Source organism: Macaca fascicularis, chromosome 14, assembly GCF_037993035.2.
Source record: "Macaca fascicularis isolate 582-1 chromosome 14, T2T-MFA8v1.1".
In the NCBI taxonomy this organism is placed as follows: Eukaryota; Metazoa; Chordata; class Mammalia; order Primates; family Cercopithecidae; genus Macaca; species Macaca fascicularis.
In genome coordinates this window covers 119,165,819-119,180,649 of record NC_088388.1, presented here as the reverse complement: position 1 = coordinate 119,180,649, position 14,831 = coordinate 119,165,819, and the positions used below count along the sequence as shown (strand labels likewise).

General features: G+C 48.9%; 1 protein-coding gene across 2 annotated transcripts in view; it reads right to left on the bottom strand.

The window, feature by feature from the left end:
* Positions 1-14,831, bottom strand: part of POU2F3 (POU class 2 homeobox 3) — a 75,713-nt gene that overhangs the window by 9,873 nt on the left and 51,009 nt on the right. Inside the window, exons 3-8 of one of the 2 annotated variants that reach the window (XM_045370906.3) lie at positions 11,383-11,508; positions 10,036-10,138; positions 7,051-7,133; positions 4,105-4,287; positions 3,532-3,673; positions 1,684-1,820 (exon numbers count right to left, since the gene is read on the bottom strand). In XM_045370906.3, coding sequence (XP_045226841.2) covers positions 1,684-1,820; positions 3,532-3,673; positions 4,105-4,287; positions 7,051-7,133; positions 10,036-10,138; positions 11,383-11,508 — 774 coding nt within the window. The remainder of the gene's footprint in view (positions 1-1,683; positions 1,821-3,531; positions 3,674-4,104; positions 4,288-7,050; positions 7,134-10,035; positions 10,139-11,382; positions 11,509-14,831) is intronic. The other variant, XM_045370908.3, reaches the window with a different exon arrangement.

The window sequence follows — 14,831 nt, the reverse complement described above, 5'->3', positions numbered from 1 at the left end:
GGATCAAAAGCTTTAGAGTCAGACCTAGGATGAAATACTGGCTTTTTCACTTACTATATGTCCTTAGGAAACTTCCTTAACCTCTCTGAGCCTGTCTTATCATCTATGAAATGAGAATAATCATGCCCACCACATAGGATTATTGTGGGAATTAAATGAGAAAATGTGTGTAAACTGCCAAGCACAGGGCCTGACACAAAGTAGGGTTTCCATAGATGTAGGCTGTCTTTCCTTTGTTCATGAGTTCGGAGGAGAGGAGTCCATGCATGAGTTACGTGGGGCAGGCAGAGTCCCCAGAGCTGCTGCTCCCCTCTGTGTTCTTCCTTATAATCTGATAATCTGATGTCCTTCTCCCTGTCATTTCTTTTTTTTGTTTTTTTTGAGACGGAGTCTCGCTCTGTTGCCCAGGCTGGAGCGCGATGGCGTGATCTCTGCTCACTGCAACCTCCACCTCCCAGGTTCAAGCATTTCTCTCTGCTTCAGCCTCCCGAGTAGCTGGGATTACAGTCATGCGCCACCACGCCCAGCTAATTTTTGTATTTTAAGTAGAGATGGGGTTTCACCATGTTGGGCAGGCTGGTCTTGAATGCCTGACCTCAGGTGATCCACCTGCCTCGGCCTCCCAAAGTGCTGGGATTACAGGCATGAGTCACCGCCGCCTGGCCTGCCTTGTCATTTCTTCCTGTCCTCCCGCCTCAAAGCAGGAAATGAGAAAGCTAAAACACATGGACCCATCAGGACTGTGGCACAGCAATACATGCTACATGGGTGCCACTCCCTTGTTCTGGTCCCTCGCACCTGGTCTTTAGCCCCAGCCACTTTCTCCCACTCCTACACCCTCCCTTAACCTTGCCACTCTAGGAAGCCTAAAAAGAAGGAAAAGCCAGTTGTTGTCATTCGGCTAGCTGGATGTGGGCACCAAATCTTTGAGCCAAATATGTGAGGAATCTGCCGGAGGGACGGCAGTCCTGGAGGCCTGGGGCCTTTGGAGATGTGTGGTACCCATGGCGGCTCTGGAGGCTGGGATCTAAGGGAGCCTGGCTAGGTGCTGGTTAGGCCACATCTGTTTCTCAGCTTGCACAGGGCTCACAGCTTCCACTGGCTCAAAAATATGCTTTTGCTACAAGTTCCAAAAAATGTAGGTGTATAACATGATGACAAGTATTTAAATGTACACAGAAAAGAAGAGTAGAAGGAAATGAGGTCAGATGGCATCTGGTGATGAATATTCTTTTTCTTTCTCCTTCCTTGTACTTTCCAAATTGCTTACAATAAGCATTTATTATATTTATAATTTGAAAAACATAAAATGTACTGCACAGAAAATAGAGAACTTATATACAATCCCCTGACTTTACTCCCTTTACTTCAGCTGGATACGGAGATACACTGTGTTCTGGGACCCTACAGCCCGTTCTTTAAATCTCCCGGTGAGAAAAACAGAGTCCTAAATAGATGTCAGGGCAAGAAGGGTCAGTGGAGGAGGAGGTTCCTGGAACCTGAGATGGCGAGCAGCTTTGCACTCCAATACCTGGGGGCCTGGAGTGGGATAATGTGTTTTCTGATTGTGTCCCAGGGCAGGTCTGAGGTGCTGAGGGGCTGGTGCCAAGCGGCCTGTGCCGTGTCTGCTCCCCCTACCTGTATGAGGCAGCCCACCCATGCCCACCCGAAGGTGCTGCTCACATCTTGAAACCTCTTCTCCAGAGTCAGGCGGATGTTGGTCTCGATGCTGGTCCGTTTCTTTCTCTTCCTTCCAAATACTTCACTGAGGCTGGGGTAGGAGCTGGGCGTGCTCACTGAGGGGTCTGACGGAGAGGACTCTGCGGGGACACGAAGGAGCAGAGGAAGCTCAGAGAAGGGGATGAGTGGCTGGTGCCTTCATGGATTTGAGGTCCAACAACCCTTCCCGATGGGCTCTGCAGTGGCATTTTCAGGGGCAATCCCCTCCCCCAGCAGGGAGCCCAGAACAGACCAAGAATCCCACTTCTTTTCGTTGGGCAGGGCAAAGGCCCTCCGTGGCCCTCCATTGCCCCCCATGGCCTTCTGTGGCCCTCCGTGACCCTCCGTGGCCCTCTGAGGTCCCCACAGCAGTGTCTCCAGTGTTTGGGGTCATGGCTGAGGGATGCCCAGGCATCGGTGGCACATGTGGGTGTAAGTGGACACTGGCAGGACTCCTATGAGTAACACTGGTGAGGCTGCTGTTTACAGATATGCCTGGATGTGAATACTGAGCGAAATGTGAAATGGGATTTGGAGCCAAAAGCAATGGCACTTCGTGGCAGACTGTTGGTGTTGGAGGCATTTTCGTGCCAGTGCCAATGTTTGAGCTAAGGCTGTAGGGGCCATAGGAGGGATACCCCCGAGGAAGGATTCAGGCATCTGATGAGGACTAGAACTGGTCACAGGGCCCTTCTCCAGAGATTCGAAGACCTTCGGATCATTTCGCTCGTTTCAGTGCTTCCATAAAGGCTGTCTAAGGGGCAGCCCGTGGGGGGAACTTCCTGCCCCCTCCCCTGCTTGTGTGTAGAGGCCCTTCCGTGGGAGTAACAGCCCTGGCTGGCTGCCCCACCCTTTCCTCCCTCTCCAGTGTAACCACCAATCCACGTGAATCTACTGAATAGAGCCCAGCCCTGGAGACTGGCTCATTCCCTCTCTCTGCCTAGGCTGGCGGTTCTCAACCAGGGGGGACTCCGCATCACCACCACTCCCCCTGGGACATTTGGCAATGTCTGGAGAGATTCTTGGCTGTTTCAACTGGGGGTGGATGCTACTGGCAACTAATGGGTAGGGACCAGGGATGCTCAAAACATCCTGCAATGCATAGGCCAGTCCCTGGCAACAAGAATGACCTGGCCCAGGATGTCCATAGTGCCAAGGTTGAGAAGCCCCATCTTATGCTAGTCCCTGCTGCCATACTCTTCCGCTCATTATTCCAAACGTGTGGTCCCTTGGCTTATACCCTTGATCTCCTGGAATGCCTCCCAGCCACCACCCCTCACTGAGTCCTCCCACAAACCCCACCCCTGCAGTCAGGCTTTCCTGACCAACCTGGGTTGCAGTAAGTCCCTGTCTGCTGAAAACCTACTCGAGAACTAGCCAGGGAAAGACCCTGTGTCATGCCTGTGGTCTCCACCTCCCAGTGAGACCCTAGAGGCTCCATTGCTGTTTCCCTGACCTAGACTTATTCCAGACAGCAATCTGCATAAGTGTGTCTGCTCTGCAGACCCAGACTTTGTCGCTGGCACGTTGTTCTAAGGTCTACGCTGAGTGGGATGGGGTAGGAATTGAATGGGGGCAAATCCTGATGGACACAGACCTAAATCCACATCCTTCTGAGGGCTTCTCAATAGTCAAGCTGACACTTTCATCTACACTTGCCTGTGCCCTGTGTCTTGTTTCTCCATCGGCTCCAGTCTCAGGAGAAGAAAGGGGTGTTAGGTATCAACTCCCAAAAGCCCCAACATGACAAGTCACTGGCCCTTCCCTGCAGAGCCCTCTAGGGCCCCTGGCATCTGTGTTTGTGAGGCCTACCTGCATCATTCAGCCACTTCTCCAGCAGGGGCTTGAGCTTGCACATGTTCTTGAAGCTCAGGTTGAGGGCCTCAAATCGCGAGATGGTGGTCTGGCTGAAGTCGTTGCCATACAGCTTTCCCATCGCCAGCCCCACATCTCCCTAAGCGTGGGGACCGAGGGGGAGGAACATGAGAGGCGGCCTCCTCCTCTTGTTTGCCCACATCCTGCATGGTCCTAGCATCGATCACACAGCCAGCCTGAACCTTCGAGTGCTCACCCATGCTCAGCTGCTTTCCAAGTCTCCTCCCTCTAAGGTGAAGAATCGGTTTCTTTCTCTCCTTAGACTCTGAGTGGACCATGCCCATGTGCTCGGGAGAGCCAGCCCCTTTTCCACCTCTCATTCTCCTCCACCAGCAACGTCCTCAATTTCCCTACCAATGGCGACTGTGCCCTATTCTCAGAGAACTCAGGGACACGATGAGCTGGCCCCAAACACATCGAGCCTCTGGTCGCTCTTGAAACCTGCACTTGGGAAGCCCAGTCTCCAGCCGCTCAGCTCAATTTCTTCTATCTTTTCCCCTAAAACCAAACCTGTGTGAAGCCCAGCTTAATGCGCCTCTGCTTGAAGGTCTTGGCAAACTTCTCCAGTTCTTCAAGGTCACTGGGCTCATCGGCCCCTCCAGAGCTGGGTAGATGCTTGGACACCGGGAGATGCTGGGATGCTTCCAGGTGGGGTTCTAAAGAGGATCCTGGCAGCCCAGGGCGCCCAACTGCCTGATAGGAAACACGCCAAGCAGATCCACCACAAAGATCAATAAATAACAATTTCTGATTTTTTTTTTTTTTTTTTTTTTTTTTACTAATAGGCCCACTTAGAGGATGACAGATCCCTGGATACACCCTGGGTACATTTGAGTCCTATTTTTTTCCAATGGCATGGAAGTAGAGATTGAAGTTTCTATGAATGTATAGCAAATAACTGGAATATCTGGGTAGAAACATCAGGAGTGCAGGATAGGGAGGTGGCCTGAGTTTAGCCTGTGACTCACTATTTGAGTCTTAGCAGGTTACTTCCTCCTTTCAGTTTTCTACCATAAAAGGAGCTAGCAGGGTTGTTTACAAAGATTCCCAAAACAAATCACAGAACTGGACCAAGAAAAGGTTGCTTGCCTTTTTTTTTTTTTTTCCATAAAGCGAGTAACTGAGGTGTTGAACAGGCATTAACTGAAGATAACAGGGAATATCCAAGAACTCGTGGCCTTCATAGAACTTTCCTGAAATGTCAAACTCTTGTGCATCATTTTACTTTCTAAACCACCATTTTCTTTCATGAAAGTGTTTTATTTTTAATCAAAGGTATTTTAATCAGTACCTTTATAAAATGCACCTTGATCTCATTTGGGATGTTAGGAGATATTCTTTCTTCTTCTTTCTTCTTCTTCTTTCCTCTTCTTCTTCTTCTTCTTCTTCTTCTTCTTCTTCTTCTTCTTCTTCTTCTTCTTCTTCCTTCTTTCTTCCTTCTTCCTCCTCCTCCTCCTCCTCCTCCTCCTTCTTCTTCTTCTCCTCCTCCTCCTCCTCCTCGTCCTCCTCCTCCTCCTTTTTTTTTTTTTTTTGAGACAGGATCTCACTCTGTCACCCAGGCTAGAATGTAGTGGCACAATCACTGTTCACTGCAGCCTCAACCTCCTGGGCTCAAGCCATTCTCCTGCCTCAGCCTCCTGAACAGCTGGGACTACAGGCATGTGCCACCCTGCCTGGCTAACTTTTGTTTTTGCAGAGACAGGGCTTCATCATGTTGCCCAAGCTGGTCGTGAACTCCTGGGCTCAAGCGATCTACCTGCCTTGGCCTTCCAAAGTGCTGGGACTACAAGCATGAGCCACTGTGCCCAGTCAGATATTCTTTCTTGAGCTTATTTTCATAGGAAAATGTACCCTTAAACCTAGAACCATGTTGTGCCTATTTGGGGTCAGGAATGAATCAAATCTTAAAGACATCTATCATTCCACAAGGATAGAGTGAAATCTGGGCCTCGGGGTCCAGGCACTGTGTCCAGCTCAGAGGGCTAAATCCACCTCTTCTCTCCTTTTTGATTTAGTTTGTGTATACTAGGGTTAACATTATTTCTTCTCCTCTGGGATATTTAGGTTTACCATTCAGATAGGCATCCTTATCATGAAGAAGGTGAAAGGACCAGAGAGAAGTTTAGGAGTCTTTCCCCCAATGAAGGGTCTTTTAGTCTGAAACCATCATGAATTTGTTTCTTATTTTGCAGGGAAGGGATGTGTGAGGAGAGTGTGGTATAGACCAGACCCTCAGGACAAAGCCCCAGTCCTCTTTGAACCTTCCTTTTATTTGTTCTTTCATTTGACAAAGACTTATGGGGCTCTCTGCTAGACCTTCTCCCTCCTCCTTTCATCTTGAATCCACTGGCAACCTGCACTGATTCAACTTCCCAAAACATCTCCTCAATCATCCCCTCTTCTTATTGCCACAACTCTTAAGCCAATCCTTTATGACTCCTCCCCTGGATGATCTTCATAATCTTCTGTGTGGTCTCTCTGCTACCAGTCTCTCCGTGCCAAAATACGATAAGATATGAGAGTTGATCTTGAATATTCTAAGATCTCTTCCAGCTGTAAACCCACGCCAGGAGGAGGTGGAAGAGCCACTCGTGGTGCTGGTGTCCACATTTCAACCACTAGATGGCGAGCTTCCCCTCCAGGTACTTTTAGTGGCCTCAGCCCTCTCTGAAGGCAGGGCTCTTGGTGAGCCACCCGGCTCTTAGCACAGAGATCTCTGCAGTCATTCCCAGCCATTCTGCCCAACCATCTGTGCAGAACCATCTCCTGCAGCTGTGCAGGTTATTAACTGTGCAGGGGCACCCAGATCAGGAGAAGAATGGCAGCTAAGATACAGCTCATGCTGCTGTCGCCAATCTGTGCACCCTGGCATGAGACTACCGCTGGCCAGAAGGAGAGATGCCTTTTTCCTAGTTGGAAAAAAGGTGCTGTGTGGAACCATGGCAGCTCTGCAAACAACCCCTCTCCCACTGGCCTATATACGTGCCCACTGCAGGAGGCAATCTGGAACAGTGGCCCAGAGGTGAAAGGCACGGGCTTTGTGGTCTGGGACATCAGGTCTGTGGTATTTTAGTCTTCCCCTTGGCCCCTGAGAGCACCTAGGTAGAGTTCGTGGCCATCTTGGTGTGCCTCAGAAGTTAGCTGAGCCTGGCTCTCAGAGGAGCAATGCTGGGGCCTGTGCAGGGCTGGAGTTCGGTGCCTGGAGCATGAAGGAGGCTGGCCTGGGAGCTGGAATCTCTGGGTTCTAACTGTGGCCCCACCAGTGATACTTGATAAATTGTCCCCTCCCTCCTTGCTGTAGCTTGGATTTCCCCTATGCCAACGGACAGTTCCCTGCTGGCCCCTCTCCCCAGAGGGATTAGTATCCTGTTAAAGGGGTAGGGGGGAAACTAGTGAGTTAAACTCAGTGACAGCTGACACATTCCTAGAGGAAACAGGAAGAATGGGGTTGTTTACCTGGGATGCCAGTCCCGGCCCAGTCTGTGGGAGGAGGAGACTGCTTTGTTGCTGTGGAAAGGGGAGGAGATTTGGCTGCAGACCTGAGTGAAAGGGGAGGGACAAAGGAACAGACAAATAAAATCCAGGCTATTTGAAAGACATGTGCTACAACTTTGGCACCATGATCACTGTCCCGACCCCCTGCCACCTGATCAGGTTCCTCCACCCATCTCAAGTCCCATGGAGAGGCCCTTCTAGCACTGCCAGGCATTGCCACATATAGGTGGAGGCAAATCAGATACAGGGATAAACAGACATGTAAACAGCAGTCCCCAAACCAGTCCTTCCACCTGCCCGCCTGTCTGGAGAGGTGCAGAGGCTAAGGAGGGTCAAGAGGATCTACTCTGGGATCTGATTACCAGAGCGGAAGAAACCCAGGAAGGGAAGGGATGCAGGGTGGCTGCTGAGAAGTCAAGCTGGGGCTGAGGATTTTGGCTTTCCCTGCAGGAGAAGCAGCTGGGATGGCTACAGAGGCCCAAGCAAATCTGTGAGGATGCCAGACCAAGCAGATACGACCATGCAGCTCTAAAGGGCAGTGGGCCTTAGCCAGAGGCATGTGGCTAACCAGGACGTTTTATACTTGGGAGGGAGGGCTGAGAAATGAGGGAAAGTCCAGGGCTGAGCCTCTGGAAACTCCCTTGGGCAGTATGGTTTTTTTTTTTTTTGAGACGGCAGTATGTATTATACCTGCTTCTCCATCCTCCCTGGGAAAATTGCACATGAAGGGCTCTGCCTGGTTGGTGGCTCACTCTCCCAGCAGGAGTGGGGCCATCAAACCGCCAAAGCAGACAATGGGGTTGGTTACCCCAACTGCTTATCACTCAACAGCGCCTTGGGGTGTCTGTGTTCCCTAGGCTGTTCTGGATCACAATGTACAGCATCTGCTGATGTTGACCTTTATGCTTTTCAGTCTAAAAAGTCAGGGCTTCATTGTTCATTATTAAAATACATGGGCAAGAAATCTCTTACAAGGAATCCTGAACTGGGAGTTGAGAGGCTTGGGTACTAATGGCAATTCTGACATGGCAGTTGAAATGGATACAGCCTTTTCACATGCATTATTTCAAGTGACTCTCAATAATCTCATGAGGCAGAGCCTTGCTATTATCCCATTTTTACAGAAGAGGAAATGGAAGCTCAGAGAGGTTCAGTAAGTTTCCCAAAAACACACAGTGAGTAAGTGACTTTTTGAAAAACCAATAAATTTTTCTGACTCCAAATTTGGAAGTGTCTTTCCACCACTGCATCATACACTGACCTAGCTGGTTATATGCCTGGGTCATTTTCATGTCACTCTCCAGTCTTCTGAAAACAAATTAAACTGTTACCTTCCCTTTTCCATTCAAGGAGTATGATGTTTATTGTTTAACCAAAATAAACACTTAAAAATTCAAGTAGGGGCCGGGCGTGGTGGCTCAAGCCTGTACTCCCAGCACTTTGGGAGGCCGAGACGGGCGGATCACGAGGTCAGGAGATCGAGACCATCCTGGCTAACACGGTGAAACCCCATCTCTACTAAAAAAATACAAAAAACTAGCCGAGCGTGGTGGCGGGCGCCTGTAGTCCCAGCTACTTGGGAGGCTGAGGCAGGAGAATGGTGTAAACCCGGGAGGTGGAGCTTACAGTGAGCTGAGATCCAGCCACTGCACTCCAGCCTGGGCGACAGAGCGAGACTCCATCTCAAAAAAAAAAAAAAAAAAAAAAAATTCAAATAGGGTCTCATTCATCACCATAGTATTCTGAGGTGCCTTGGAAACTAAGCATAATGACTCATTTATGCACGAGCTAAGGGCAGAAGGCAGAGTTGCATTTTGTTTGGATTCTGGATTTCCAAAGCCTCTACCTGGGACTTGCCACAGGAGAGAGTTTATGCTTCCTCAATCACTTTTTTTTTTTTTTTTCGGAGACAGAGTCTCTTTCTGTCGCCCAGGCTGGAGGGCAGTGGTGCAATCTCGGCTCACTGCAACCTCTGCCTCCCAGGTTCAGGTGATTCTCTTGCCTCAGCCTCCAGAGTAGCTGGGATTACAGGCTTGCACCACCACACCCGGCTAATTTTTGTATTTTTAGAGGAGACAGTTTTACCATGTTGGCCAGGCTGGTCTCAAACTTCTGGCCTCAAGTGATCTGCCCACCTCCTCCTCCCAACATGCTGAGATTACAGGCATGAGCCACCGTGCCCGGCCAACCCTCCATCACTTTTGACCCTAGCTGGTGGAGATGGGAGTGGGACAGGCAGCACAGTGTGATGGCCAAGAGTATGGGTCTCAGCTAAACGGTTCTGGAACTTCCCAGTAGGTCACCAGAGGCATAATAGGACTACCTACTGCACAAGGTTATTTTGAGGAATGTCAGAAAAATTACTCAGCAGAGCTCCTGGCACATCATGCTCAAGAAATGTTAGCTATTTATTAATAGTTCAATCTATATTCTCTTGGCCAGGGAGAAGTTCTCTGGTTGTAATTTCCCTGCCAAAGAAAACCTGAACACCCTTTCTACAACCTGTGGGTGGCACTGCTGCTCTCTCCAAATAGAATCACAGCCAGGCTTCCAGGCAGCAAGTCCGAATCTGTGTCCAGGAGAGATTTCCAAGGAATTGGGACTTGTCAGTACTGCATTTCCCAGGGCGCTTCCCCTCCCTGTACAGCACAGCTCTCCTCCACGCCTGCACCTTCCGTCTCCACTCACCACGAAATTGAGGAGGTGGGCCAGACCACCCAAGAGGAGGCTGGGAAGGGGAAGCAGAGAAGGAGACTAAGCCTGCAGGAGCGTTGCCAGGGTCCCTTCCTCAGACTCTGGGGTGGATAAGTAAGTCTTAATAGCAGATGGGTGACTGACTAATGCATGCTCTCCAATTAGGCCCCCTCACCCAGCAAAAAGCAGCAGCAGCAGCAGCAGCAGCACTTGACTGGACTCGGTCTATGTGGAAAACCTCAGGGTTCTTACCTTGTTGCCCAGGCTGGGTCTGAGATAGCAGGAACTGGGATACAGACTGTAAGTGGCCGGGAACCAGCACAAGCTGCTGGAGCGGATGGAGGGAAGCCATGTCCTGCACGTGGAGAGATACACATACATCACAGAATTTACAAGCTGGGGACATCAGCCCCATCTGCCTGCCACACATCTGTCCCAGGAGTCTCCAGACTTGGAGACTGTGCAGGCTGACCTTGCTTTATGCCACTGTGTATCCCCAGTGTCTAGCAAATAGTAGGTACTCCATTAATGCTGGTATTGTTACAGCTTCTGCCCTCAGCCTGGAAGTCCTTACGACATATTGTTACTTAACCCTTACCTCCTAAGTTAATTTTTATATGTGTCAGTCCTGTCTCTCAACTAGACTGTAAAATGCCCTGAAGGCAAAGCCTGGGTATGACCCATCTCTCAGAGTTTATCCTAGAGATAACATGCAATCCCCAACAGTCCAATTCTTTTTTAATCTCATGCCACTTGATTATGCTAAAAGCCATGCCGCAGCTGTTTCCTGGGCCTGAATCTTTCCTGGAGGGTGTCCGGGTGGGAGCTGTGAGGTGGAACAAGCTATTCATTCTTAATAAAACCCATTTAGTTAAACAAAAAGTCCAGGGTTTCTCCTACCAGCCCAGGACATAGGACTAATAATTCTGATGCTTGGGGGATCGGGGAGTTCTCTGCAATGGAGACTCCGAGCTCTGTGCCCCATGGGGTTGAGCTTAGGTTTGTGCACAGAGAGAAGACCTGAGACGCCTTGCTGAATGGAAGGTGAAGGGACAGATCCACATTCTTATGTGTTTCCAGAAAGGAGTGGTTCTTTCTCCCCCAGGTGATTCCTGCTGACAAGAGGTCTCATCACATGGACGCCCTCCCGGACCTTGGCTGTTACTAGCTCAGACGCCTCTTTCTTCCCCCACCAGCAATCCATTCTAGTTTGGCTCTAACATAAAACCTTAGGGGAGGCAGAGTGGGCCCACTGGGGACAGAAACGTTCTCTAACCCAGCAGCAGCTGTCCACCTAGGATTCCCCTGGATGTGGCTGGCAGACACCAGCAGCACGGCTGTTAGGTCCTTGGCTTTGGCAAGCCTGGCTCCTTTTTGTCCCCGAGAAGTAGAGGCCTGCTTCTTCACATCCCTAGCCAGGCTCCACCTGTAAGAGGACTGTTTTAGAGCCCCACTCACAGCCTCCAAATCTCTTTCCCACATTGCCTGCAGGGGGTTCTTTAGACTGATACGGGTTCACAGAGTACCAAGCATGGAAGTCGAACATTTCCCAGAGGAACTGAGTTAAACACACTGGCCCACTGTGAATATCAGGGTTACCTGACATGGGCTGGCATTTACCCCAGACATTTGGTTTCCGGACATCATGGCAGGTCCTTGACTCAGGTGGCATGGCCGATGGGAGAGGGTCTGCTGCAGGGAGTCACTGAGATCTTCGGTTTTAATCTGCAAGTGGAAGGAAGAGGAGAGTCAGTGCTGGATCCCGTCAGGCAGTTGGAGATGGAAACGGCAGGAAGATCCAGGCAGGAAAGGAGTGACCAGCCTAGAGAGGAGAGAGCTAGCCCAGGGCCTATTGCACTGCAGCTTACTTTTCCTGCCTGTGTGTGCCCTTCCAGCCAGGGCAGCTGGGCAGAGGCCTCTGTGAGTGGCCCTGAAATGACAAAAACAATGACAGTGTAGTGACTTTCAAAAATAGGGCTCGATGTAGGAATTTGAGACCAGCCTGGGCAGCATAGCAAGACTTCATCTCTAAACTAAAAAAAAAAAAAAAAAAAAATTAGCCAGGCATGGTGTTACATGCCTATAGTCCCAGCTAGTTGGGAGGCTGAGATGGGAGGATCATTCGAGCCCAGGAGTTTGAGGCTGCAGTGAGCTATGATCATGCCACGGCATTCCAGCCTGGGTGACATAGTGAGACCCTGTCTCTTAAAAAAAATGGATTAAAATCTTAGAAATTCTGAGATGATATTCTTTTTTTCTTAGGAGGAAGAATGTTAAAATTTATTTAGGACAGAATAGTGATCCTAAACGGTATTCTTAAAACTCTTCACCTCACAGAGTAAAAAACTGGCAACCCTTTACTGATCTCCCCCAAATTCTGTATTTTATTTTCCTCAATGGAATCTCATCTATGAAACCCCAAAGTCTGGGCACCACTGATCTGGAGGAGTCTTCCTTCCCATCTCGTTTGTCTCCACACCTCTCCATCCTCTGTGTCTGCCTCTGCAGCTGGCCCTCTTCACCTGTGTGGCTTTGGTGACAGTCTTTGCCTGTCTTCCTACAGGTGAAGGCGTGTCTCCCTCACAGCCAATGCTGTAGTTACAGCCTGAGGGGCCCGTGGTGGTTTCCAAACTCTCTGCAGTCTCTATCACCCTGCAATGACAGCACTAAGCGCCCACGCGTGGGCTTCCCAGGTGTCCCAGGGCAGGGCAGGAAGTGCTGCTTCTGCCCACTCCTCCTCCCATCCCAGGAAAACTACCCTCTTGCAGCTTTTCAGGAAGTCCCCTGGGAGGGTGTCCACGTGACTTTAAATTCATATAATGTGACGGGGGCACAAGCTCTAGACCATACCTTGTAAGAGATATTGGGAAGACACTCCTCAGCGGACATCTGGTTGTTCCCTATCCAGATAGAAACTCTTGGCCCAGAGATGCTGGCTTAAACCATTTCCTTGGTCTACACTGTGAATATCACTGACATCCTGGAATATCTTCTGTTTGTGTTGTTTAACCTAAGTTAAAAGTTCAGACTAACAGCTAAACTTGTGCTTAACCCTTTCGGGAAAAAAACGGTGCTTTGGATCACTAAAGAAATAATTCCTTATAAACAGCTCTATTATAAAGACACATGCGCATGTTATGTTCATCGCAACACTATTCACAATAACAAAGACATGAAATCAACATAAATGCCCGTCGATGATAGATTGGGTAAAGAAAATGTGGCATATATACACCATGGAATACTACGCAGCCATAAAAAAGAATGAGATAATGTCCTTTGCAGGAACGTGGATGGAGCTAGAGGCCATTATCCTTAGCAAACTAATGCAGGAACAGAAAGCCAGATACCACTTATAAGTGTGAGCTAAATGATGAGAACACATGAACACATAGAGGGGAACAACACACACTGGGGCCTATTGGAGGGTAGAAGGTGAGAGGAGGGAGAGGATCAGGAAAAATAACTAATGGGTACTAAGCTTAACATGTGGGTGATGAAATAATCTGTACAACAAACTCCCATGATACAAGTTTACCTATATAACAAACCTGGACATATACCCCTGAACTTAAAATAAAAGTTAAATAAAATGAAAAAAGAATTCTCTTTGGTTGGACAATTAGGAAGATCCTACTGACATTAGAGACTGAGTAGGTAGCTAATGTCCTAAATATGGTGCCTTTCACATGGTGAAAACCCAATAAACATTAATTGAACAAAAGACATAAATAAAACCCATTTCTCTACAGCCTCCAATGAGGTACAGGGAAGAAAATGTTGAAGAGGCGCATTGAATGCTGACCTTGTTTCTAGCCCTAACTCTGACTCTAATTTACTATGTAATCTTCAGCCTCTATGGGACTCAGCCTCTATGGGACACAGTTTCCCCATCTACTGTATGATAGTCCAGGATTTTTCTCCCTATCTGTCAACAAATGGAATTACGAATTCCAATTCCCTAGTGCATGTGGTAGACCTGGCCCGTCGAGGTTGCTGCTGTGTTCTTAGATAAAGCAGATCTAAATAACACTGAGAAGCCCTGGTTGCACAGAAATTGGTAAGAAGATGGCTGTTTCAGGGACAGTGTTTGGAAATCATTCCTCTCACTTAAGGAGACTATTATGGAACTTTGGAAGCAAAGAGAAGGAAGGGGGAGAGATGGGAAATAACTGTGGGGGCAGAGGGTTAGACATTCAGAAAACTCAAATCACACGGCTGCCTGGGCGTTGTCTCTAAGAGCCCCACTTCTTTGCCCCATGCCCCTTCAGCTGTGCCCATCCACACTCAGAACCTCTAAGAAACTCTGGCGTCCTAGTTCTTCTCCCCAAAATTAGAGTTTCCACATCCTTAGATTCCAGGAAAACATGTGTTAGCAAGTTTTTAAAAACTAGAAATAGATGATAAACTACTTATTTCAAAATCACCACCACCACTACAACTTTAAGGTTTACTCTGAGAGGGGATTTTACTTAAGCCAGGCCTTTGTGGTCCCCACCTCTTCCCTGCATAACCTCCTCCTGCCCCCAGGCATCCGCCATCCCAGACGGTACTGGGGAGGCAGGATGGAGGAAGGGGGACAGAGGGAGAACGTGGAGCACTGGAGGTAAAATCAAGCTGGTGGAACAGCCTCTGGCAGCTTGGCCCAGTTCCATCTCGGAGGCAAGTGGCAGGGCTCCTCTGTAGACTCATTATGCACAAGGGAGAGATAAGGAGAGGCAGCTATGACAGAGCTTGAAAACATGTGCTTTGCCTCCAACCTGGGCGCTATCTGTTAGAATCTGTGCCAGGTCTTCCTGCAACACTTAATTTCAGAAACCAGCGCCATCATAAAAGAAAACGCACCCTTTCATCTGCTTCCTGGATCAATTGCCCTTCAAACTCTTTGGGGGGCACTCCCGACCTCCCAGTTGTAAAAATGAAAGGTGTGATAGCAGAAAAGCCCTTTGGTGTTAGTTCGGGGCTTTCTGACAATCTCTCTGCATTATTTTTTTTTTAATTTTTTTATTTTTATTTTTATTTTTTTTTGAGACAGAGTCTCGCTCTGT